We start from the raw sequence: 22,706 nt of genomic DNA, 5'->3' as shown, positions 1-22,706 counted from the left end.
GGGTGAATGTACTCGGGACTTGCTCGGGTGCCCCGCGGTGGAAGAGTGAAGTAGCTCATCGAAAACTGGTGCTCCGTGATGGAAGCCCAAAGTGAAGACAGTGAGAGGCGAACAAGAAAAGAGCGCAGAAGACACTCACGTTACCCAGGTTACTCACCCGCAAGGTTGCGCAGGAAGACGACCGCCTTTTGTAAAAGAATCTGGTGGGTGCGTCCAGCACCCTGCAGCTCTCTTCAGGTAGCTCCAGCAAGCTCCAGCTGTTGCCAGAGACTTCCACAGGCCCCTGCCACACTCTAGTGGGCTCCGCTGGAAAAGTTTCGAAGCACATAGAAGCGCCCGCTTCTTCTTATTTAGATGCATCCTACTCACCAAGAATTGTCTATTAGCTTTTCTCTCATTTCATTCTCACACACACATTATACCCCCTCTTCAATCCATCATCGAGAGGAAGAACTAGCTCTCCTGCTTGCTCCCATTTTCAAACACACTCGAGTGTTTATTTTCTCTTCAACATCCCAAAACCCCTCCTCCCCTCCATACACACACAGAAGCCGCCAACATGACGACCTCCACCACCGCTGTCGGTATCGATCTCGGTACCACCTACTCCTGCGTCGGTATCTTCCGTGAGGATCGCTGCGACATCATCGCCAACGACCAGGGTAACCGCACTACTCCTTCGTTCGTTGCCTTCACCGACACCGAGCGTCTGATTGGTGATGCCGCCAAGAACCAGGTCGCCATGAACCCTCACAACACCGTCTTCGACGCCAAGCGTCTCATTGGCCGCAAGTTCAGCGACCCTGAGGTCCAGGCCGACATGAAGCACTTCCCCTTCAAGATCATCGATAAGGGCGGCAAGCCCATCATCGAGGTCGAGTTCAAGGGCGAGCAGAAGACCTTCACCCCCGAGGAAATCTCCTCCATGGTCCTCATCAAGATGCGTGAGACCGCTGAGGCTTACCTCGGCGGCACCGTCAACAACGCCGTCATCACTGTCCCCGCCTACTTCAACGACTCCCAGCGCCAGGCTACCAAGGATGCTGGTCTCATTGCTGGCCTCAACGTCCTCCGTATCATCAACGAACCCACTGCCGCTGCCATTGCCTATGGTCTTGACAAGAAGGTCGCTGGTGAGCGCAACGTCCTGATCTTCGATCTTGGTGGTGGTACTTTCGATGTCTCTCTCCTTACCATTGAGGAGGGTATCTTCGAGGTCAAGTCCACTGCTGGTGACACCCATCTTGGTGGTGAGGACTTCGACAACCGCCTTGTCAACCACTTCGTCGCCGACTTTAAAAGAAAGCACCGCAAAGACCTATCCACCAACGCGCGCGCTATGCGTCGTCTCCGCACTGCTTGCGAGCGTGCCAAGCGTACCCTGTCTTCTTCCGCCCAGACCTCCATCGAGATCGACTCTCTCTTCGAGGGTATCGACTTCTACACCTCCATCACCCGTGCCCGTTTCGAGGAGCTCTGCCAGGATCTCTTCCGTTCGACCATCCAGCCTGTTGACCGCGTCCTCGCCGATGCCAAGATCGATAAGAGCCTCGTCCACGAGATCGTCCTCGTTGGCGGCTCTACCCGTATTCCTCGCATCCAGAAGCTCATCACCGACTACTTCAACGGCAAGGAGCCCAACAAGAGCATCAACCCCGACGAGGCTGTCGCTTACGGCGCTGCTGTCCAGGCCGCCATTCTGTCTGGCGACACCACCTCCACCTCGACCAAGGAGATTCTTCTCCTCGACGTTGCTCCCCTGTCCCTCGGTATTGAGACTGCTGGTGGTATGATGACCAAGCTCATCCCTCGCAACACCACCATTCCTACCAAGAAGTCGGAGGTCTTCTCTACCTTCTCTGACAACCAGCCTGGTGTCCTTATCCAGGTCTACGAGGGTGAGCGTCAGCGCACCAAGGACAACAACCTCCTCGGCAAGTTCGAGCTTACCGGCATCCCCCCTGCTCCTCGCGGTGTTCCCCAGATTGAGGTTACCTTCGATCTTGATGCCAACGGTATCATGAACGTCTCCGCTGTCGAGAAGGGCACCGGCAAGTCCAACAAGATTGTCATCACCAACGACAAGGGCCGTCTCTCCAAGGAGGACATTGAGCGCATGCTTGCTGATGCCGAGAAGTACAAGGACGAGGATGAGAAGGAGGGTCAGCGTGTCTCTGCCAAGAACGGCCTTGAGTCCTACGCCTACTCTCTTCGCAACACTCTCGGCGACCCCAAGGTTGACGAGAAGATCGAGGCTGATGACAAGGCCAAGCTCACCGCCGAGATTGACAAGATTGTCCAGTGGCTCGACGAAAGCCAGCAGGCTACCAAGGAGGAGTACGAGGAGCACCAGAAGGAGCTCGAGGCTGTTGCCAACCCCATCATGATGAAGTTCTACGGCTCTGGTGGTGAGGGTGGCATGCCCGGTGGCATGCCCGGCATGCCTGGCGGTGCCCCTGGCGGCTTCCCCGGTGCCGGCGGCGCCCCTGGTGCTACCCACGATGACGGCCCTACCGTCGAGGAGGTCGACTAAATGCTTTGATACCCCCGAACCAAAACAACCCCGCTGGAGTTTCACATTGGCATTTTAGGAGGCTCTGTTGAAGACGCAGAGATGATGAATGATTTTTTTAGAGTTAAATTTCTTTTGTACTGGCTTTGCATTACGGATATGATCACGGAACCCAAAAGGATGAACCGGCAATTTGCTGGCAGATGTACTTTAATGAATAGGGTAAATCAAGAAACCCATTAGACAAAACACTCTTCATGAATTGTGTCTGTGATATTGAATATGCTCGTGATAATGAAATGATGATGGTGACTGCTTAAAATTGAGGGAGGCTGATAATTTGGTAATGGAATCTGGTCAATTGACTTGCGATAACTGCTGCCACGATGGATGGAATTAATAATTGCGCTACGATGCAGCCGGCGGCTGGAATTCATAATTGCCCTATGACGCAGCTGACGGCGTTGTTAAAGCTAGTAGCAGTATCGATGGAAGCTGGCGGCGGCGGTGGCGGGTATTGACAGTCCCTGAATTTATGATAATAGCGCCTGTTGCGTCGACCGCATCGCCCGTATCGTCTGTATCGTCTTGCATCGTCTGTATCGTCTGTATCGTCCGAATCTGCCTCGCCACGAGGTTGCCTAACGCCTGCCTTGAGGCCGTTGCTTGGTAAGAGAGCTGTTGAGGGTGTCGAGGATGTTGTTTATTGATGCTGAAGAGGCTATCATAAGATCGCGCACCAATCGCTGGTGCCAATGTGCACGACCAGCCCATTTGCAGATGTGATGAAACAATCAAGACACTTGTTTCGATAATAGAGAGTGGTATATGTACATTGATATGCTAACAGGTCATATTATACAATGGTGGTATATTTTCTCGTCAACAAGACTTCTCAAAGCCCAGCCCGTCGCGAATCTTTTGTCTGCGTTCGCTCTCCATCTTGCGCCACTCCTCGTCCCCCATGGTCGGCACGTCTATGCTCTCCGTAAACGCCGTGTCCGGGGCCACCTTGTGGGTGCGCGCCTCCCAGACGTCCTCGCTGCTGGCCCTGCCGGGCGCGTAGTATTTGGCGTGCTCCTTGTTGCGGTAGTGGGTGCGGATGAGTTCCTCCTTGACGGGGCCCGACGACGACTTGTGGCGCATGCAGAACCAAAAGTCATCCCACTTCTCCGTGCAGGACCGCATCTCGCCGTAGCGGTACACGGCGTTCCACTGCCCGCCGACCGAGTTGCAGCCCCAGGCGGCGTCAAAGGCCTGCCGGCACGACATGTCGGTCGGCAGCAGCGACTCGGACAGCGGGTCGCGCCGCGGCGCGTCGGCTTCCTTGTAGCGCGGGTTGTCCTTGGGCGTGATCATCTTGGCGAGCCACTCGGGCAGCGGCGAGGGCGCGGGCTCGTGCGGTCGGGCTGCGCCGGAGGAGGAGGAGGAGGCGGCCTCGTCGGCCTTGAAAAAGTCCATGATCTTTTGGAGCTCGGCGTCGTCGGCGGACTGTGGCTTCGGTTGTGGTGGTTGCGCGCGAGGGGCTTGCGAGGGGGTCTGCGTGGGAGGAGTGTCTTGTGATAGCGGCGTCTCGGCAGGCTTTGAATTCGAGGACCATAACCAACCCATGATGGCGATGTGATGCGATTTCCTCGGCGGGTAGTCGGTGTCTGGTATTGATGATGTCGGCGCGCCGTCGCGGCGAGAGAGGATTGAGGCGATGGGGTGCTTTCAAGATGGCGGATTGATTCGACGTACAGAAGAAATCAACGCAACAGTGTTATAGCCGCAATGGAGTTATCAAGAAACACATTCAATAGCTCGTTAATCGTCGCTGTCTGGCCTGGGGAAAAATGATCTGCCGGCCCGCTCTTCTCGGCGGCGAACGGCAACAGCAAAGAGTGACCTCATGATGAAGGAGCCAATACTGCTGAGGTCAGAAAGTACAGAAAATATACATAAAGAGAAATAAGGATATTTATAGATATATATTTTAGAAAGCCTTTCTCCGGGACCGTATCCATTTATTTTTAGTTATTCCTTTGACTGTGCGCCATTCAATTCATTCCTAATTGCAATAACTACCTACTAATACACTGTAGCGTGACTTGGTGGGGAGCTGGCCAGCTTCCAAGCTCCCCAGACTTGGACCTCGACAAGCTCGACTTCAGCACAACCCTGCGGCCAAGCCCACGATGAATACCTGTTCGATCTCCTAAAATCCATCCTACAACTATTTACATAATGTACACGGGCCTGCGGCTCGCCGCTGTGGCTGCACGGCCGCTGGCGCGAGCTTCAGCCTTGCGGCCGTGTCTCGTGAACCGCCACCCAGACTTGCGCCGTTTCGACCAGGCAGCTCTTCGACAAGTCATCCCCGGCCGATCATGGGAGAGCACGATTGCGGCGCCTCCGTCCGAACCCGTGGCCCCGGCCGCCGAGAATGCCACGGAGAATATAATCTCAGAGGAAAAGGACACTGGCCACTTCGAGGTCAAGGACAATGAAGCCATCCTCTTCTTCGACAGTACGCACCGCAGACAGGAACTGACTGGGACAAGGCGCTGACTCGCGACGTAGACATTTTTCCCCTCAAGATTATCAATGTGCTGCGCAGAAACGAGAGCGACAGCGAGCTGGCAGATTTGATGCGCCGCTTTGATAGCTCGAGACTCGGCATTATGGATCCCATTCGTTTGGTCAAAATGGCCATCCCGGAGGATATGCCCATAAAAGTCACCGAAATTCTACCACGCTTCAAGGACGGTGGCGCCTTCGTCAAGTTTCGATACAGCGCCGAACTGGACCCGGCCGATATTGAATGCAAGTACAGGAGACACCCTTCGCCACAACCCTGGCTAACCATGTCCGTTTGCAGCAACATTGAAGAAGAGGCTGAAGGAGAACCCCCTAAAGCCGTGGTTTAACCCGTTCCGCGGTATTCAGGCGCGCCTAGTCAGGGGTACTCCTTGGCTGGAGGACATGCATCGATATCCGTCCGGCGTGCTTCGCGTTGAATTTGTCCCGGCTGAAGTTGGTACGACGCCAGAAACCCTCCCCGAGGAAGTCCTGTACAGTGTCTTTCGCCGGTATGGCAAGATTGCCGATATTATCCCGCAGTCTGCAGACTCCAAAGAAGTTCCGAAATATGCCAATGTTGGCTTCCCGCTCCTGCGCGATGCCATCATGGCAAGAAACTGCGCGCATGGATTCGTCATCCCAAAATCCCAAGGCGGCGGAGCGGCCGGGACGATGCTCCGTATTACCTACGTAAAACGGGTAAAGGGTCACAATATCTGGAATTGGATAACAAGCCATCCACGCATTGTTTTCCCGATCATCGCCGCTCTTCTTGCCGGCTTGTCTGTCATCATTTTCGACCCTATTCGACAGTTCTTTATCCGCCTACATATCCAACACTCTTTCAACTTTAGCGAGTCAAGATTATACAAGTGGTTCCAGAGCCACCGACAGTCATTTTCCTTAGGGAAACGTCGCGAGCAGTGGGAGAGCTTGGGCGGCGCGATATGGAACCATCGTCTGGATGTCATCAGCCAGCTACGAGAGTGGCTCGATGTGACGTCAGACAACTTCATCGTCGTTACTGGGCCAAGAGGTTCTGGCAAGGTTGAAGTTGTCATGAATAAGGCGCTCGAAAATCGCCGAGACGTCCTGCTGCTTGACTGCAAGCCCATTGTTGAAGCACGCGGTGAGTCCGCTATGATCGGAAGGCTTGCTTCTGCCGTTGGCTACAGGCCCGTGTTCTCTTGGGCCAATAGCCTGAGCAGCCTGATTGATCTCGCTGTTCAAGGCACCACTGGTGTCAAGGCAGGCTTTTCCGAGACGCTTGAGTCACAGCTCACCAAAATTTTGTACACCACCGCAAGCGCGCTGAGGGACGTAGCATTGTCTGGTCGGTCGAATAAGGAAAGAGACGGCAATACCTCGGAGGATGCGTGGCTCGAAGCTCACCCGGAGCGTAGACCCGTCATTGTCATTGACAACTTCCTGCACAAGAGTGACGAGCAGGGTATTGTCTACGACAAAATATCTGAGTGGGCAGCGTCGCTGGTACAGAATCATGCCGCGCAAGTCATCTTCTTGACCAGCGAAAACGCCTACTCCAAGCCACTGACCAGAGCTCTACCCGACCGCGTCTTCCGCGTCGTCTCCCTAGGGGACCTCGACCACGGCGTAGCCAAGAAATACATCCTGGGCCGCCTTCAAAACGACCGTGAGGCTGCAGAGGAGCGAAAGGCGAAGGAGGAGAGCGGCAACAAGCCAAACGGCACCCCCAACCTTAGCGGTCTAGACTTGGCTATTGAAACCCTGGGTGGCCGCCTGGTGGATCTCGAGTCCCTCGCCCGCCGCATTCAGGCCGGCATGAGCCCAAGCGACGCGACCGACGAAATAGTCACGGAGAGTGCCGTCGACACTGTCAAGATGTTCCTCCTGAGCAAAGGCAGCGACGCCGCCGAGAAGAAGTGGTCGACTGCGCAGGTCTGGCACCTCGTCAAGGCCCTTGCCAAGGACTCGTCTCTCCTCTACAACCAGGTCCTCCTGTCCCCGACGTTTTCCTCATCGATGAGCCCGGCCGCCGGTGACGGCGAGGCAGCACTCGAGTCGCTCGCGGCCGCCGAGCTCATTTCCGTGCGCGCGGACCGCGGCCACCCGCGCCTCATCACGGCTGGCAAGCCGCTGCAGCAGGCCGCATTTGCGCGACTAGTCAGGGACCGTGTGCTCGTGGCCAAGATGGACCTGGCGCAGCAAAACGAGCTCGCCAAGATTGAGGCCAAGAAGATTGCCGCGGCGGAGAATGAACTGGTGCTGCTCGGCAGCCTCCCGCGCCAGACGAGCGAGTCGGCGGGCCGCGTGCACTATCTACTGGTGCAGATTGATACGGCGCAGCGCAAGATTGAGGACTTGGACAAGAACATGGCGGCGTGTAAGAAGATTTTGAGCGAGGAGGTCTAGGCAATAAAGTGCCGTCTTTTTGGGGGCGTTTCTGGGTTCAGTTCGGGACGGGGAAATGGCCGCTGGAGGGCCGTCTTTTAAGACCCGAAGAGAATATAGGTAATTCCACTCGCTATGTCTATAAGGATCAGACTTGTAATCTCTACTTTGTTTTAATTTTATGCATTGGGACCAGTCTTGCTTATGACCCTCTATGAGTCGGCTGAGCTGCAGCGCTACTCTGCTTTGCGGAGTGTAAAATAACAAAAATCATACTCGGCCCATGTCAAGAAGCATTCGACAAGTATCAGAATGGCTTTTTGAACATGGACTGAGCAGTGGCATCCGGGCTTTCCGTTTCGGGATGTAACACCTGATTGGCTTTGTCGCGATGGAGGGGCACATCTGAAGCTATGGCGGGGTGGCTCCTCTAGCTATTTTGCTCACCTCGAAACATTTACACCTCAACAGCCGCTCATTGGAAGTAACAACAAGCAGTTGCGCAGACTATCTCGAAATTCTCACCCCATCATGTTGATCCAAGAGAGCCACGTCGATGTCAAGACGACAGCGAATGGCAAAGAGAGCACCATGCGTACGGACCCCTCCCCCCCCGCCATGAAGCTCATCTAACGAAGCTCATCAGGCATCTTTGTCTTTCATCCTGCCATTCCCGGATTCCCCAACGCGTAAGCCCCCCCCATTTGCCACATAGACTAGGACCGGGCTGACACGGACGGACAAAAAGGCGCTTCCCTGGTGTCTGCCTGTTTAGCGAAATCTACCAAGGTCCGTCGGCACCGCCGGGAGGTTGGCCTACCTCGCCTGCATCCCTATTGACCGATACTGGTGTGCAGTGACTGGCCCGGTCGCGCGGTTCGCGCGCCAGATCGCCGGCCAAGGCTACATTGTCGCCGCGCCGTCGTCGTACCACGACTTTACCGGCCCGGAGCCGCTCAAGTACGACGTTGCCGATACCGACCGGGGCAACGAGTACAAGATTCAAAAGGTAAATCTATCCTGACGCCTCTCCAGAGCTTCATTCTTCGTTTCAGCTAACACCTGCAAGACGCTTGAATCATATGATGCCGACTCGTACGCCACCGTGGACCACCTCCTCACTCTGCCCACCTGCACTGGCCTGATCGGCGCCACCGGCATGTGTCTCGGCGGCCATCTCGCCGTCCGTGCCGCCGTACGTACTACCCCCTCCCAGAACCACCATTGCTCACCTAACCCCTCATCCACCCAGCTCGATCCTCGCATCACCGCCTGCGTGTCCTACTTTGCCACCGACATCCACAGCCGCACCCTCGGCCCGCACGCGGGCGCCAACACGGCCGCCGAGGCGCCGGCCAACAGCACCCACACGCTCGACCTCTTCTCCCGCTTCAAGGGCGAGGCCGCCATGATCTTTGGCGTGCAGGACACGCACGTGCCGGCCGCCGGGCGCGATCTCGTGCGCGCCAAGATGCGCGCCGCCGGCGTCGTCGCCAGCTTCCACGAGTTTGCGTGGGCCCAGCACGCCTTTATCCGTGACGAGCTCAGCAAGGGCCGCTACGACCCGGCCGTCACCAAGGTGTGCTTCGAGGTGCTGCTCGAGGTCTTTGGCCGCGTGCTCAAGACGGACTTGGGCGTCAAGGGCAGCGTGCCCGCTGTCGAGCACGACTGTTAGGCTCTTGCGAGCTTGTCGCATCTTGGTAGTGGGGTATATAAGGCAATGAATGGTCAGGTTGAAATTATATTGCATCGTATTTCTCTGCTATGATGTCTGTGTTCTTCTGGTTCGTAGTAGCGCCAGCTGCGACGCAGGCGTGGTATCATCAGTTCGTCATTCGGTATCGTTGTCATAGACGTAGGATGCAATCGATGCGCAACGTAGAAATGCCAGGCCGGCGAGTGCTATTAACCCAGGATGATCATTGTTTAGAAGATGTGACTGATTACTGGCAGACGGAGCCAACATCAACTACCCCTCCGTCAAGGCCATCATCAGGGCACGGCACTGTCTGGAGCAATCTTTTCAACTTTCGCACACTGTTGCAGCCGATACAACGTCCAAAATACCGTAGTTTAACTTTGACATTCTAATTTTGACACCCTTCATTTCGCTAGACCTGTATGCGACGAACCAGATCCTTCGGGATCAATACAAAATATACTACATCGTGCTGCTGGTTTATACTTGGTGCACCGCTAGCTCTGGCGCCTTCCCCGAAGAACAGCAACAGGTTCATTGATTTCCTCATACTCCGTCGGAGGGCATTGTGATTCTGCGCTGGATCAGAAGGGTGCTTTTCTCTGGGATGTTGTAGAAGGACAAGGTGCGGTCATCCTCGAGCAACCGCCCTTGAAAAGACAAATAGAAGTCTAGGGAAAGACGTTTCCTGTCCTTAATCATGCACTTGACGTCTTGGATGGTATTGGACGGCTTGACCACAATATCGATCCCGAATCTTCTCCTTGGAGAGACTGTAAATGACGTTAGTCGCAGGCGTCAACAATCCAACGGCAATCACGCGGGAGTTATTAGTACCTTTCCGGATTCGAATTATGAAGAGTCTGAAATCAGTTTCGGTTTGAGTGTGTTTCCCTCGCGCCTCGCGCATCTCGGGCTCCTCAGCCTCGTACTCAGATACCGTCTCTACGTCGGGGTTATTCTCTGTATGTATTCCCCGGCCAGCTCCTTTCTCCATTTCCCACTCATGGGTCAAGGCTACGGTCATACCCGATTCGAAACCCGTTTTCCTCTTTTGCGCGATGTGGCTGGTGATGTCGAGCTGGACGGCGTTGAAAGCCACGGACGCCCGCTGGAGACTGTGCCTGACGATTTCGGCCTCGACCGGCTCCGGGTGCAGTTGGACGGGCACATGGGCTCCGGCCGAGACTCCCTGCAGTGTCTGTCGGGTCTGGGCGATGATGTCGGACGTACGAGCAACCAAGGCCTCGTACTCGCTGACCAGGTGACTGACGGCCCAGAAGCATCCGAGGTGGACTTGGTCTAGGGTGACGAGCCTCTCGTCCCGAGGTCCGTCCTTAAGACGTTCATCCCTGAACGCCTCCAGCTGCTGGTTCAGCCTTTGTCTCCATTCAGCCTCGTGGGGTGCTGTCCATTCCTCCACGGATGTGGACGCTTGATCGAGCTGTACATTCCCGTTTGCAATCGCACCATGACCTGACGGGGCAGAAATTTCAGACGCAGCGGCGGCGTCTCGAAGTAGTGTTCTGGCGTACGGATCCATAAACCGCCACCAGAACGTTTGCTGGCACTTCTCATGGCCGTTGAGGAGGGTAATGTACGTCGCCTCGCTGATATCCATCTTGATGTTGGGAACCGGCATCGACGGCATGTGTAACAACAGCTTGCCCGGTGAAGTCTCACACAGGTGCTCGTGAAGCTCAGCCGGAGAAGTCATTTCGGCTTGAGCTTATCCGAAAGACGTAGTTGTATAGTTGAAGGACGGGGGGAGTACTTTTTGATGGCTCTTGCTGAAGGTATCTGGCGAGTCGCGCGAAGCGTGCAGCAAAGGGAAGGGTTGGAGAAGGGACAATACGTGAGCTGCAAATCAATACATAAGAGGGAAAACTCGAGGTTGATTTGATGTGCTTCGGGAAATGAGGGGGCACCACAGTGAATTTGGGTAGTTTTGCGGAAGACACGCGAGCAAACGGACGAGCAGCTGAATTTTCTCTTAACATGCGAGCAAACGGACGAGATGCTAATTTCTTTTGCACGTGGCTGCTCACGAGTGAATGATAGGCAGGGGAGAAGCAAAATTTTCAATAAAAGAATACCCGAACTCGCTACTTCTTACTACTGCTCTCATAGATTCTGTCTCGTCTTCCGGGATCGTGACTGAGAGCTCATTGCTTCCTCATTCTATCAAGGCTTGGTCGAGGAGACCATGTAAAAGATGCGATCGACAAGCGACCAGCTTTCCCACCGCGCTCTCGCCCAAGTGTGGTACGCGCTTCTCGGTCCTACTCCAGCAGGTGGACACACTGCCAGGATACTCCTCAGGCTCGCCATTTCCTCCGTTGTAAAAGCAGTCGGAGTTGATGCGGTAGCCATGGGCGGGGCAGTAATCTCGTCTGGCGAGTTTCTCCAATCGTGCTCTTCGGATTTGATTTCATCTGTGGGCGATTCAGCCAGGAGTCTTTCTGCTGACATGGAAACGGAACAGGCATCCTCGTGGTCACTGTTGAGGCCATCCTCTGACTGATGCTCAGGCCCCCAACCATCATTATCTTCTGATTCTTCCTTGGGCTCGGGTGAATTAGATGTAGTTGTCTGTCTCAAAGCCCGGTCCAAAATTCCGGTCCCGCCCTCTCCTTCGTCGTCAATCCTCTCGGATTCGGCATCGTCGTCGCACGAAACTGCGCGAAGATTGCTTGGGCCCGGAGCCTTCGGGCTCTCTCGGTCGCCGTCATAATCGTCGCTTTCCGGCTCCAGGCTGGAAAAACAATATTCAAAGGTCGAAGGAGCCGGGGGGGGAAGGTCCCGTTCATCTGCGTCCCGGGCATTATCGCCGTCCATGGACCCGATAGGGAGATAATCATCTTCCCTAGGGTCAGCGACGAGAGAATCCTCAACGATATCCAACGTGTCCGACGAGCCAGGTATATTGTCCATATCTTTAGAAACCAGATGTTAGTATTGTAGAAGCAGAGTTGCCTTGACTATTTTTCATACTCGAATGGGAGCACTGGCAGTATCGTTGAGGCATGATGGTTGACAAGGCAGCACCGTGGAGTTGCAACCTGCAGTTACAAATATTGAGCAATATGTTTAGAAGAAGAAATGATGCAGTGTTTAATGCAAGGGGGAAATAGAAGCAAAAGGATGCGTGTCTGAGAAGAAGGGTGGAGGAGCTGCCGGCCGCTCATGCCCGTTTGCACCAGGGCGGAAGTGGTGAAGCTTGGAAGGTGGCAGCAGAAGAGTTTTGGGACATAAACACGAAAGATTGTGTCATGATCAATTGAAATTCTCAATAGAGTACATCCGCCTCGATAAATGCCCCCAATGCTGTCCATCGGCCAAAATCACAAAAGCTTGTTGTTGTCTTCTCATCGGCCTACCATAAGCTCGAGCATAATCCAAAGAGCTCCCACGAGCAAGAAGACAGCCGAAGCATACATTCCAACCCTGCCTTCTTCGTTCAAAACCTGCCGCAAAGGTGCAGCGGCCGCGATGGGGGCAACGACGGGGGCGGCTTTCCGCGGTTGCGATGGAGAGGACTCTGCACAGGGGTTGACAAGTTTTTCCGGCAAGGTACGCTTATCAGATAGTTGGCCAGGAACGTTCCCTCCATCCATCATCACTCCGTCGACGCCCTCGTTTCTCTCCTCGTCTGACTCGGTCTCCGCGACAGCAGTCACTTCCTTGATCCCGGCCACGGACTGGACCGCACCACTCCTCCAATCGACGTCATTGATGGCAAATCTGAGGAGAAGGGGCGAGAAGGGAGGAGCTCCTTGAGCAGTGGCCATGGGCTGCTCCGTCTCGCTGACCTGGTCGTCGTCGGACATCAAATCCGGTTGCTGGGAGTCAGGTTCCTTCTTGGCGGCACGACGCCGGGGCCGAGGCAAAGGCGACTCGCTTTCGAATCGAATAAGATTGTCCTCGTAGTCCATGGAAGGCGGAGTGCCTACCCAGAGGCTCTCCTCAGTCTCCAGAACCTGGTCCGGCGTCCTCGCTCGTGAGTCTAGAAAGCCGCGGCATAAGCGTCGTCCCGGGCGTCGTGAGATTGGCACAAGGAGAAATGTCAAGTACTTACAGCCTGAGAACTGACTGGTGTAGCGACTATCGTCCATGATGCGCGATGAACAACGCAAAGATGTGAAGAATGATGCAACGAAACTGGTAGGATTGACCTGCGGCGAAGAGTGAAGTGGATGGGAGGGCTATGTGAAGGGCGTGAAGAGGGGGAGTATGAGTCTGCGTTCACGTTTCGAAAAGAAAACAACACCGCCCATCCGCTGCGCTCTCTGTTTGCCGGCGGCATGTTTGCCGATTCACAGCTGAGCGAACCAGCGGTGAAAGCAGCGGCATTCCTTGTTTTTCCTTTTCGCAGGGTCCGTAAATTCACATCAAATACCTTGTGATTGCTTATCTGTGTCAAGATTTTTGCCTTTGAGCAGACGCGCCTTTTAGCAGACGCGCCTTTGAGCAGACGCCGTGATATCCTCAGGCCGAGTTGATACCACTCACTAATCAAGAGTGTCAACAAAGTCTGGAGCAGCGTTTCCATTGGGGAACGGAGATCAGTGGGTAATTGATGCTTCTTCATTCAAACTCCCAATGTACTCTACCCTACCAGCCTCCATCCTCAGCTTGTGTACATCTCCCCCCCTTTATCTACTGCTTTCCAGCCTTGGCCTCCTCATCATCCATGACAAAGCCCTCGAGGATGCGCTTGCCGTCGGCCGCGTCCTCACTGTCCCATGGCTTGAGCCCAAAGGATTGGCAAAATGCGGTCCATCCGCCATAGGCCTTGCAAATGGCACGCTCCGCGGGCGTCAGGGGCGGCTCTAGGACATGGCAGGGTCAGTCAAGGTTGTTGATGAAACTCGTGCACTTAAACCTGGTGGGGGTTTTTGGCGGGTGGAAATGACGGCGGTAGAGGAGTTGGATGGGGTAGTGACTCACGGAGAGAATCGCTAGCTGGCATTTTGATAGGTAGGCTGAGGCTTGTTCTTGTTGTTGTTGTCAATGATTTGCTTTGCCTAGTGTTACTGATGGTGGTGGAGGAACTTGTCAATTTTGGCGATTGGCGATTGGCGATTGGCGATAGCCACTCACCATGCAACATTTAGCCACAATGCGGGGTTACTTCGCGGCACTCTGTTAGCCAACGCTTTTGGCAGCCACGCTTCTCGTGCAAGTAACTAGTCATCATCTAATGCATTGTATTTGGAATTCTGTTTGAATCCATGTCTATAAGCCTATCCAGCTGCCATAATTATGACCAGCGACAACATAAAAAAGTGATACACGCGCAATGCTAGATAAATAACAGATAAAAAGCGAGCTAGAGATCGACAGAAGCCACAGCTTTCATCTCAACGTCAACTCTTTCCCTCTCATCTGAGATTGGTAGTTCAAGGGCCGCGCGAAGGCCGACGACCGACAGGGTTGCCGCGGACGTTGAGCGAGGTCGAGCGGCGCGGTTCCTCCTCGTCATCAATGCGCACAGTCTGGAACCCGCCATGGCTGTGGTCGGCAGCATCAGTTCTGTGAGCGGGGTGGTTGCGCTCGTAAAATGTTGAGGGCATGTCTGTGGTGGCCTCCTCGTCAAACGTCTCCAAGCGCGGGCTCCTCTGCTGCGGCGGAAAGTGGCCGTCAGTAGGCGTCAGGCCAGTGGTGCCCGTCAGACCCTCGCCAGCCTTGCGGCGACCGCGCTGACTCTCCTTCTTATGGAGCTCAGAGCGCATCGCCTCAATCTCGCGAGAGCGCCGCGGGTCTGTCGACTCATCCACAGCGCTGGTAATCGTGTCCTCGCGCGACTCCCACATGCTAGTCGCGGTATCAAGGGACAAAGGAACCGTGTTGAGCTCGGAAATGGCGGCTTTCTCGGCAGCGGCGTGCTCCTTTTCCGTCTGTGATGGGTTGGAAGGAACCATGCGAGAAGCATCCTTGTCCTTGGCGTACTTTTCGCGGCCAGCCGCAGCAAAGTCGTCGGAAACGGCGACAGTGTAGCTTGGGTTTCCAGGTCCACCAAGGGCTTCGTTTCCACCACCTGGTGCGTAGATGGGAATCTTTTTGAGGGCGAGCGCGAGTGCGCACATGAATTTGGAGCGACGAGTAGAGCGAACTGAGTCGTTGTGCCAGTTGGACTTGTGCTTGATGGAGATGTTAAGGACCATCTTGTCGAGATTACCAACACCGCCAATGCCAATGGAGAAGTCGGGGTGGAAGTCGCGCGAGTTGTCGGGATGGCGAACAAACTTTTCCATCTCGAGGCGAAGCAGCTCAACGTCTTCAAAGCTGGTGTCGTAGGAAACGTTGACTTCGACGGTCTCGGACATGGCCTTGCTGCGGGAAATGTTGTCGATCCAGAGATTGTTGAGCTGGATGTTGGGAACTTGGGTGACCTGGGACTTATCTAGGCGCTTGAAGACCGAATACAGCAGAGAGATGCGCTCAACAACCATGGCGCTGCCATTGATGTCAACACGGTCGCCAACATCGAAGGGGTGCTTGACAAAGAGGAAAATGCAGGAACCGAGGAATTCTTGGGTAGTGACGGCAAAGACGAAAGACAGGGAAAGCAGCGCAGTTCCGGCAGTACCAACAACAGTGACGAAGCTGCTCCTGAAAAAGGCAAGGAAGATGAAGACGACAATGAGGAGAACAATGAATAGGAGAACCTTGTCGAGAACGCGAAGAGCCTGGCCAATGTCCTTCATGCCTTCAGCAATAGCCCTGCGCTCCTGGCCCATTTCAACGGTTTTGCGGACCATTTCGTCGAGACTGATATCGCCGTTGAGATCGCTGTCGTAGACAGCGAAAGCCTCTTCAGCGTCGGTGCTGTATGCGGGACCCAGAACCTCGTAAAAGTCGTCAATGTAGAGGGCGTCCCTGCCTTCGACAACAAAGGACATCCATATGCGTCTGGCGAGGGCCTCGGAAGGCAGTCTCTTCTCGAGAGCTTCGATGACGACTGTGTGGGACGAGTGTGGGTTGAAGACTTGCTTGCCGGTGATTTCAGAGGCAAGGTTACCAAAGACGGAAGTGACTTTGTCGCCAATGCGACCAACATCACCAATGAATTTCATGGGTGTGGCGGAGCCATTGCGCTTGTGGCCAGCCTTTTTGCGCAACATCATTTCAATACTATCGTCGATGACATAGTCCTCGTCTGCAAACTCGCGACAGTACATGGGGAAGAGGGTGCGCGAGGCCTCATACAAAAGACCAAGCAGGCGGATCTCGCGTTTGGAGTCCTTGATGCGCAAGGCAAACGAGCGTTGATGGTAGGACACACCAATAAGCTGGATAATGGCCTTTTCAGCGAGCACAACGGCTGAGGACACAAAAGTAGCTCCAAGAACACGCTCGAGATTGATGCACCACTGGATTTGTGTGGAACCAATGGCTTCGCTAAAGAGAGTTTTGAAAGTGATCCAGGTAGCCAGCGCCCAGAAGAAGAGGGAAAATGGAATGGCCATGTTGTGGAGGACGGTGGCATACTTGCGAACACCAGCGCTGACGATACCACTGAGAGCCATGAAGATTTGCGGGAGCAGGAGAGCGGCAAGCTTGGCAGCCCACAAAGTCAGCCAAGTGATTTCAATCCAAAAGAAGATGTTGAAAAGCGTGGGACCGTGTCTGTCCTCGCCATTCTGCTCGGGCCCAGTTCCAACATTGAGGTCGTTGCGGTGGCCAGTGGCCTTGAGAACGATAAGAGGAATAGCTAGTAATACGCCGACGGGGACAACGTAAACCATGTATCGCGTGAGAACGGAGAAGCCAACAATCTTTTCGTAGAGGCGGCCGAGGGCGTTGCGCGTGACCTCGTCGCCGGTGCCCTTGCGCTTGAGGCCGTCGGGGGCAATCTTCTTGCGGCGACCATGGTGACCAGACTTTTCGCCATTGGAGTCGGCCGAGTCGGTATGGGCGTGTTTGATGCCGGCGGCAGTCTTGCGTGCGCCCGGAGAGGAGGCGTGGCTCCGGACGTTGGTGAGGGGGATATCGCGTTCCGTCATGTCGACCGGGGAGCCGCCGTCGAGCTGGACAAAGCCGGTAGAGTCTCTTTTCGAGGCGCGCGAGGAATTTCTATGATTCATTCGACAACGAGACGAGCAGACGCCACGTCCCTGAGTAATATCCGGCGGTGCGTGAGGTGTGGAGTCGTCTCCCGTTTCAGACTTGTGATTGTTCAGACGTGTTCGCCTGAATCAAAATGAAACGCGTGTGGGCAGAGATTGACCGAGCGAGAGGCTGAATAGTAGCGAGGATCGAAATCGTAACATAAAAAGGGGTTGCAAAATTAAAAGATGTTTATAGAGACGTCAAAGGGGTTCGTTGAAGGGGTTGGAAGTGAAGACCGGCTTCAGATGCAGAGTCGTGTTATCGGCGCCGTGTAGAATGTGGGTTCGTAGTGCCGGGAGGTTGTACGCCAGCTGGCGAGGCGTCCTGTCAGGAGGAAATACCGATTGATGCAGTTGCAGTAGAAGAGAAACTATCACCAAGCCCGTGGGCAACGTTGTCCAAGGGTTTGACAGGGACAATGACGTAACGCAGAGAACAGAGGGCAGAGGAGGACACAAAGGAGAGGAGGGGATAGGTAGGGGGAAAAAGGGGGAGTACGAGAAGGATATAGGGAAGAATACAAAAAACGAGGGAAAACAGACAACGAATGTGAAGCTGGAAAAAAACAAGAGGCAGGGTCTGCCAAGGCAGCAAGTCGGAGCGGAAGAAGAACTGTGGAGGGGCAAGACATGAAACTGAGCAAGGGTTGACACATCTTGCCATCTCGTCTTTCTTTTCTTTTTTTTTCTTTGGCGCAATGTGAGTGGCTCGCGGGTGGCGGTACCTGGATGATGGGTCCCCATTGGAATGGCGCCGCTTTAGAAGTGACATTTGGAGATCGGCCCATTTAGCGTCTTGGGGGGGGGCAGGTTCATGCAGAAAGTCAAAAAGCGGCAGTCTTTTGTACTCCCCACTGGAATCCACCCGCCAGGGCCCCGTTCCTTAGTAGCGCCACAACGGGCTGGCTGGCTGCACCTGGAAAGCCGTTGCGTCCTCTCATAGCCTGACTGACCGCTGTAGTAGGTGGTAGCTATTTTTGCAGTGGAGCCTGATTGCGTTTTCAGAGCCAAAGAGCCTGAGCTGCGAACCCCAGTTGTCAATCCGGTCCACGTAATCTGTACACATGTACAAATTATCCGTACTAATACTAGCAGGTAACTAATTTATAGGTAGTTATTATTTCCTATCACCTATTGGCACGGATCAACGACATGGCAACCCTCGCAGCAATCCACCGGTGAATCATTTAATTAATGTCCACACTAGGATATAAATAGGCGAACCACGCAAAATCGGCTATGGACCTGCCTTGCATTGGAACAACTTGCTCAGCCTCTAGTTATTCTGGAGCCTCACCGGTCGACGGCATGGCAGCCAATATCCCCCCTCCCAGGCACCTCGTATCCCCCCAATCCTTTTTTGCTTTCTCTTTTCTGTCCAAGTTTTTATTCTTGGATCCAGGCTTGGCCTCGATCAGGATCAGCGGCCGACAGCGCACAGATCCAAAGTCATCGTCACCCTTGGTGCTCTGTGCTACAAGTCGGGGCACATTCCCCGACTCGTACTTCGCGAAACAAGCCAATGCGTCATCTACTACCCACTGAACGACCTTTGTGGTTCGCAGAAGTGCAAGGTTGAAAATCACAAAGGTTATGACGTGGTCGTCAATATTGAAAATGCTTGATTGAAGTTGAGGCGCTGAAACAAATTTTGCTCCCTGCGGTCCTCCCCATCAAGGCGAGTCTCGGTAGTTATCTACAACTTCCACTGGGACTTTTGTGTGCCAGAAATTCCGGGAATTCCCCAGAAAATGGTCTATGCGCGCCAGATCAGGCTGGGAAGCTGGTTGGCAAGTATGCATACCTATGTATGCACCTCAACTTAGACGAGGCTCTGGGCCCAAGGTTTATTCGTAGAAGGCTACGGAATACACACTTGGTAAAACATGCATGGGCAGAAGATCCCGGGGTCGGCTCCAACAACCCCTCAAAAGAAAATTCTCCTGCATCGCTCTTAACCCATGCCCACGACTTGGCCGGTATCACCGTAGAAAAAAACAGGCTCCCTCCACCGACAATCTCCATATCGACGTCAAAGACAAGACTCTGCATGCCCACCAAGAACCACATTACGTTACGACGCACCCCAGTGTACAGCTCCACCACCAAATCCGTGCATCGATCACTCGCCCACCAACATTGGCAGCTGTCGTTTCGAGTCTGCAAACAAACAGTGTACAACAATGGCGATATTAGCAAAAGCAATACGGTTTGGCAAGTCTGCTGATGTAATCTTCGCATAATCACATCGTCTTCATGTAGCTGTGACACAATGGCGCTCCTAAACAGTACATACAGCAACAGACAACAAAAATGTACAGTACAATACAGACAACAAAAATGTACCTTGCCATATATACATTATCAACAAATAGAGGGTATCGTTCCAAATCGCAAGCGCCATGCTCAAATCAAGCACTCAATCCCAGAAACCACAATGTACGTCGCGTCATCAATCCAACGCCACATCCAAATCCCAAAATGCTGCAAACACGAATCAATGAATCATAACATCCGACAGGGAAGAGTCTTCTCCGTTCCGCGGATCGATTCCCTTTGTAAAGCCAACCATTTCCTTCAGCTCCACCCTTGCCTTGTCGTTCTCAAAGCCATCGTCGGCGTCGTCGTCGGCATCGTGGTGATCCTCGAGGTCCAGCTGGTACAGCGGCTCCAGGACGGCGCTCTTGTCCCGCCGCAGGTAGCGGTGGTACCACCAGGGCAGCGTCTTGGTCACCTGGTAGCGCATAAAGACGCTCGTCGGCACCGCAAAGATGTAGTCGAGCTCCTCGAGCGTCCGCTGCTTCGTCTCCGGCACCCAGAGAAAGATCATGACGAGCGCCACCAGGTTGAGCCCCGCGTAGAAGCCAAACACCCCCATGACGCCCATCGACCCCAGCATCACCGGCAGCGTAATCGACAGCACCGCCGCCCAAAACAGGCACGTGGCCACGGAAAACGCCATGCCCACCTCGCGGTGCGACAGCGGGAACACCTCTGCGCTGTACGTGTACGGCACGGGCCCTTCCCCGGGCGAGTAAAACGCGGCAAACAGGTACACAAAGAGCGCGACCAGGCCGAGGTGCGCGCCCTTTTCGCCGGGAATCAGGTTGCACAGGCCCGCCGCCAGCAGCGTCCACGACATTTGCGGAAACGTAAAGAGCAGCAGCGAGCGCCGGCCAAACGTGTCAATCGTCCAGAGGGCGGGAAAGGCGAAAAGGAAGTTGATGAGGCCAAAGCCCCAGGTGGCGAGGAGGGCCTGGAAGTTGGACGCCCCAGCGCGCTCAAAGACGGACGAGGAGTAAAAGGCGATGATGTTGATGCCGCACATCTGTTGGGCCAGCATCGTCGTGAAGGCGGCCAGGGTGGCGCGCCGCACGCGGGGGATCGAAAACAGCTCGACGAAGCGCTTCACATAGTGCGTGTTGCCAATGACGTGGCGTTCGACCTGCAGCTGGACGTGGATGTAGTAGAGGTCGCGGGCGGCCTGGATAGGGTCGTTGCGGAGACGCAGCAGCGAGCGCATAGCGTCTGCGTAGCGGTTCTTCTTGATGTACCAGCGGGGCGACTCGGGGCACAGGTAGATGAGGAGGGCGAGCGGCACGGCGGGGATAAAGGCGGCGCCGAGCTGGTAGCGCCAGGCATCGCGGCCGATGCGCTCGCCGACGAGGTTGGCGCAGGTGCCGAGGAAGATGCCAAAGGCGGTCCACAGCTGCCAGCTCATGACGAGGGCGCCGCGGATCGGGGCGGGCGAGTTCTCGGCGGCAAAGATGGGCACGGTCGAGGCCTTTGTGCCCATGCCGATGCCGAGCAGCAGGCGGCAGGCGACGAGCTGGGGCCAGGTGCGGCAAAAGGCGCTGGCGAGAACAGGCCAGAGGCAAAAGTTGGCGGCGAAGAAGATGGTGCCGCGGCGGCCGACGGCGTCGTTGAGCGGGTCCGACAGCCAGCACCCGAGCAGGGCGGTGCCAATGTACGGCGCCGAGTTGACGAGCCCGACGAGCAGCTGGTCCGTGGTGGAGGTGCTGCCGATGCCCAGGGCGCGCGGCAGGTGCAGGTTGGCGCCGTTGGAGCCCGTCTGGTCCCAGCCCTGCACGGCGGCGCCGATGGAGCACGTGACAATGGTGAGGAGCAGCACGCGCGGGACGCGCCACTTGTGCAGGACCTCGTTGCGCAGCGCGTCGACCTCGGCGGCCGTGAGCGTCTCGTCGCCCGTAATGTCCTCGTAGCCCGTGGGGTCCTGCGCGACGAGGGCGCCCTTGCGGAGGACGGCCCGGTGCTGCTCGAGGCCACGCGCGCGGCAAAAGTCGTCGACATCGCGGAGGAGGGTGTGGCGCGGGACGCCGACGAGGGGATTCCTGATCCTAGAGGCATTCGTCAGTTTGGGTGGTGGTCCAACGTCGTAGGGGGGCCCTCTTGTCGACGTACTTGGCTTCAACGTTGGCATTCAAGCGTATAGGCGGCGGGTCGGATTTCGAGTAGCCGGCTTCTGGCTCGGCCGAGGGCGACGACGAGGCATGGCGACGGTGCGAGGTTGAGCTGCTAAGAAAAGAGTTTGGATCATCAGCAACAAGTTCTGTGCGGGGTAAAAGTAGTTACCCAAAGTTCGGGGAGTAATTGCAACGGTGCTGGGGACTTGGCGCAACGTCAACGGTTGACGGTAGCGCGAGATGCGGCTTAGGCCGGAAAAAGAGTTTTTCATTGGACGAATGATAACGCACATTGTCACTTGTTCGATATCCAGCGCTTCCACAGGCGGCGCGGCAATGCCTCTGACCGTATCGCAGCGTGTGCCTGGGAAAGCGTCGCGTGCAAGGTGGGACATTCCACGGGGGGGTTCCTATCGATTAGGCCAGCAGGGCAACCCTTTTGCGGTGCGACGGGCGCTGCATCCAAGGCAAAAAGGCCAATTGGAGGGGGTCGTGTGACTGTGATGGGCGGTGGTATCGAAGCAGCGGCGCAGGACGGCGACGTAGCGACATGGACGGGGGGACGGGCGACGGCGATGATGCTGAGAGAGTGTAATGGGAAAAAAAATTGGGAAGAAGAGAGAAAATAAAGGAAACGCCCATGATCAGCAAAAAGAGACAATTGGATCCGGTCAACGCCATGAAAATGTGGCGGCTGAGAGCAAGGCCCAGCCAAGCCCAGCTAGTAATTCCCCCGCAACGCAAGACAATAGACAATGCGGCACTATTCCAGCGGCGTTTTTGGGAGCCAGTGGTGGCCGGGCTGAAGGGACCGACTTACATACTTCAGGATGCCCCATGATTTTCCAGCTCGGGCGACCACCATTCTCTTCTCAGTGCCGCGCGGGGATTAATTGCATAGCGCCGGACTTGCCGTCAGAAGCACTTATTAGTTACCACAAACTCGCCCTCGAGAACCAATGGAGAATTATCCCGTACATCGTTCAATTAGTAATTGGAAGTGTCCCTATTCATCTAGGTAG

The 22,706-nt window shown here is 55.1% G+C and overlaps 8 protein-coding genes across 8 annotated transcripts; 3 read left to right on the top strand and 5 right to left on the bottom strand.

Annotated features, from left to right (window-relative positions):
* Window positions 1-559: 559 nt before the first annotated feature.
* CCM_04804 (heat shock 70 kDa protein) lies at window positions 560-2,533 on the top strand (the record flags this gene model as incomplete). Its single annotated transcript, XM_006669950.1, has 1 exon — window positions 560-2,533. The coding sequence occupies one exon, from the start codon at window positions 560-562 to the stop codon at window positions 2,531-2,533; it is 1,974 nt and encodes a 657-aa protein (XP_006670013.1).
* An 861-nt stretch (window positions 2,534-3,394) lies between these two features.
* On the bottom strand, window positions 3,395-4,123 carry CCM_04803 (uncharacterized protein; the record flags this gene model as incomplete). The annotated part of the gene is made up of 1 exon (XM_006669949.1): window positions 3,395-4,123. One exon carries the CDS (start codon window positions 4,121-4,123, stop codon window positions 3,395-3,397), a length of 729 nt encoding a protein of 242 aa, XP_006670012.1.
* Window positions 4,124-4,738: 615 nt separating this feature from the next.
* Window positions 4,739-7,571, top strand: CCM_04802 (Mitochondrial escape protein 2, putative NTP-binding domain; the record flags this gene model as incomplete). The annotated part of the gene is given in 4 exon segments (XM_006669948.1): window positions 4,739-5,021; window positions 5,039-5,317; window positions 5,373-7,439; window positions 7,510-7,571. The coding sequence occupies 4 exon segments, from the start codon at window positions 4,739-4,741 to the stop codon at window positions 7,569-7,571; spliced, it is 2,691 nt and encodes an 896-aa protein (XP_006670011.1).
* Window positions 7,572-7,978: 407 nt separating this feature from the next.
* On the top strand, window positions 7,979-9,122 carry CCM_04801 (dienelactone hydrolase family protein; the record flags this gene model as incomplete). Its single annotated transcript, XM_006669947.1, has 4 exons — window positions 7,979-8,042; window positions 8,094-8,136; window positions 8,237-8,456; window positions 8,517-9,122. The coding sequence occupies 4 exons, from the start codon at window positions 7,979-7,981 to the stop codon at window positions 9,120-9,122; spliced, it is 933 nt and encodes a 310-aa protein (XP_006670010.1).
* A 570-nt stretch (window positions 9,123-9,692) lies between these two features.
* CCM_04800 (uncharacterized protein) lies at window positions 9,693-10,863 on the bottom strand (the record flags this gene model as incomplete). The annotated part of the gene is made up of 2 exons (XM_006669946.1): window positions 9,693-9,919; window positions 9,984-10,863. 2 exons carry the CDS (start codon window positions 10,861-10,863, stop codon window positions 9,693-9,695), a joined length of 1,107 nt encoding a protein of 368 aa, XP_006670009.1.
* Window positions 10,864-13,805: 2,942 nt separating this feature from the next.
* CCM_04799 (uncharacterized protein) lies at window positions 13,806-14,118 on the bottom strand (the record flags this gene model as incomplete). Its single annotated transcript, XM_006669945.1, has 2 exons — window positions 13,806-13,978; window positions 14,097-14,118. The coding sequence occupies 2 exons, from the start codon at window positions 14,116-14,118 to the stop codon at window positions 13,806-13,808; spliced, it is 195 nt and encodes a 64-aa protein (XP_006670008.1).
* A 430-nt stretch (window positions 14,119-14,548) lies between these two features.
* Window positions 14,549-17,236, bottom strand: CCM_04798 (serine/threonine protein kinase; the record flags this gene model as incomplete). The annotated part of the gene is made up of 1 exon (XM_006669944.1): window positions 14,549-17,236. One exon carries the CDS (start codon window positions 17,234-17,236, stop codon window positions 14,549-14,551), a length of 2,688 nt encoding a protein of 895 aa, XP_006670007.1.
* A 2,521-nt stretch (window positions 17,237-19,757) lies between these two features.
* Window positions 19,758-22,079, bottom strand: CCM_04797 (galactose-proton symport, putative; the record flags this gene model as incomplete). The annotated part of the gene is made up of 3 exons (XM_006669943.1): window positions 19,758-21,618; window positions 21,683-21,793; window positions 21,976-22,079. 3 exons carry the CDS (start codon window positions 22,077-22,079, stop codon window positions 19,758-19,760), a joined length of 2,076 nt encoding a protein of 691 aa, XP_006670006.1.
* Window positions 22,080-22,706: the final 627 nt, after the last annotated feature.

This window comes from Cordyceps militaris (assembly GCF_000225605.1).
Source record: "Cordyceps militaris CM01 unplaced genomic scaffold CCM_S00003, whole genome shotgun sequence".
Classification (NCBI taxonomy): Eukaryota; Fungi; Ascomycota; class Sordariomycetes; order Hypocreales; family Cordycipitaceae; genus Cordyceps; species Cordyceps militaris.
This window is presented reverse-complemented; position numbering and strand designations above follow the sequence as displayed.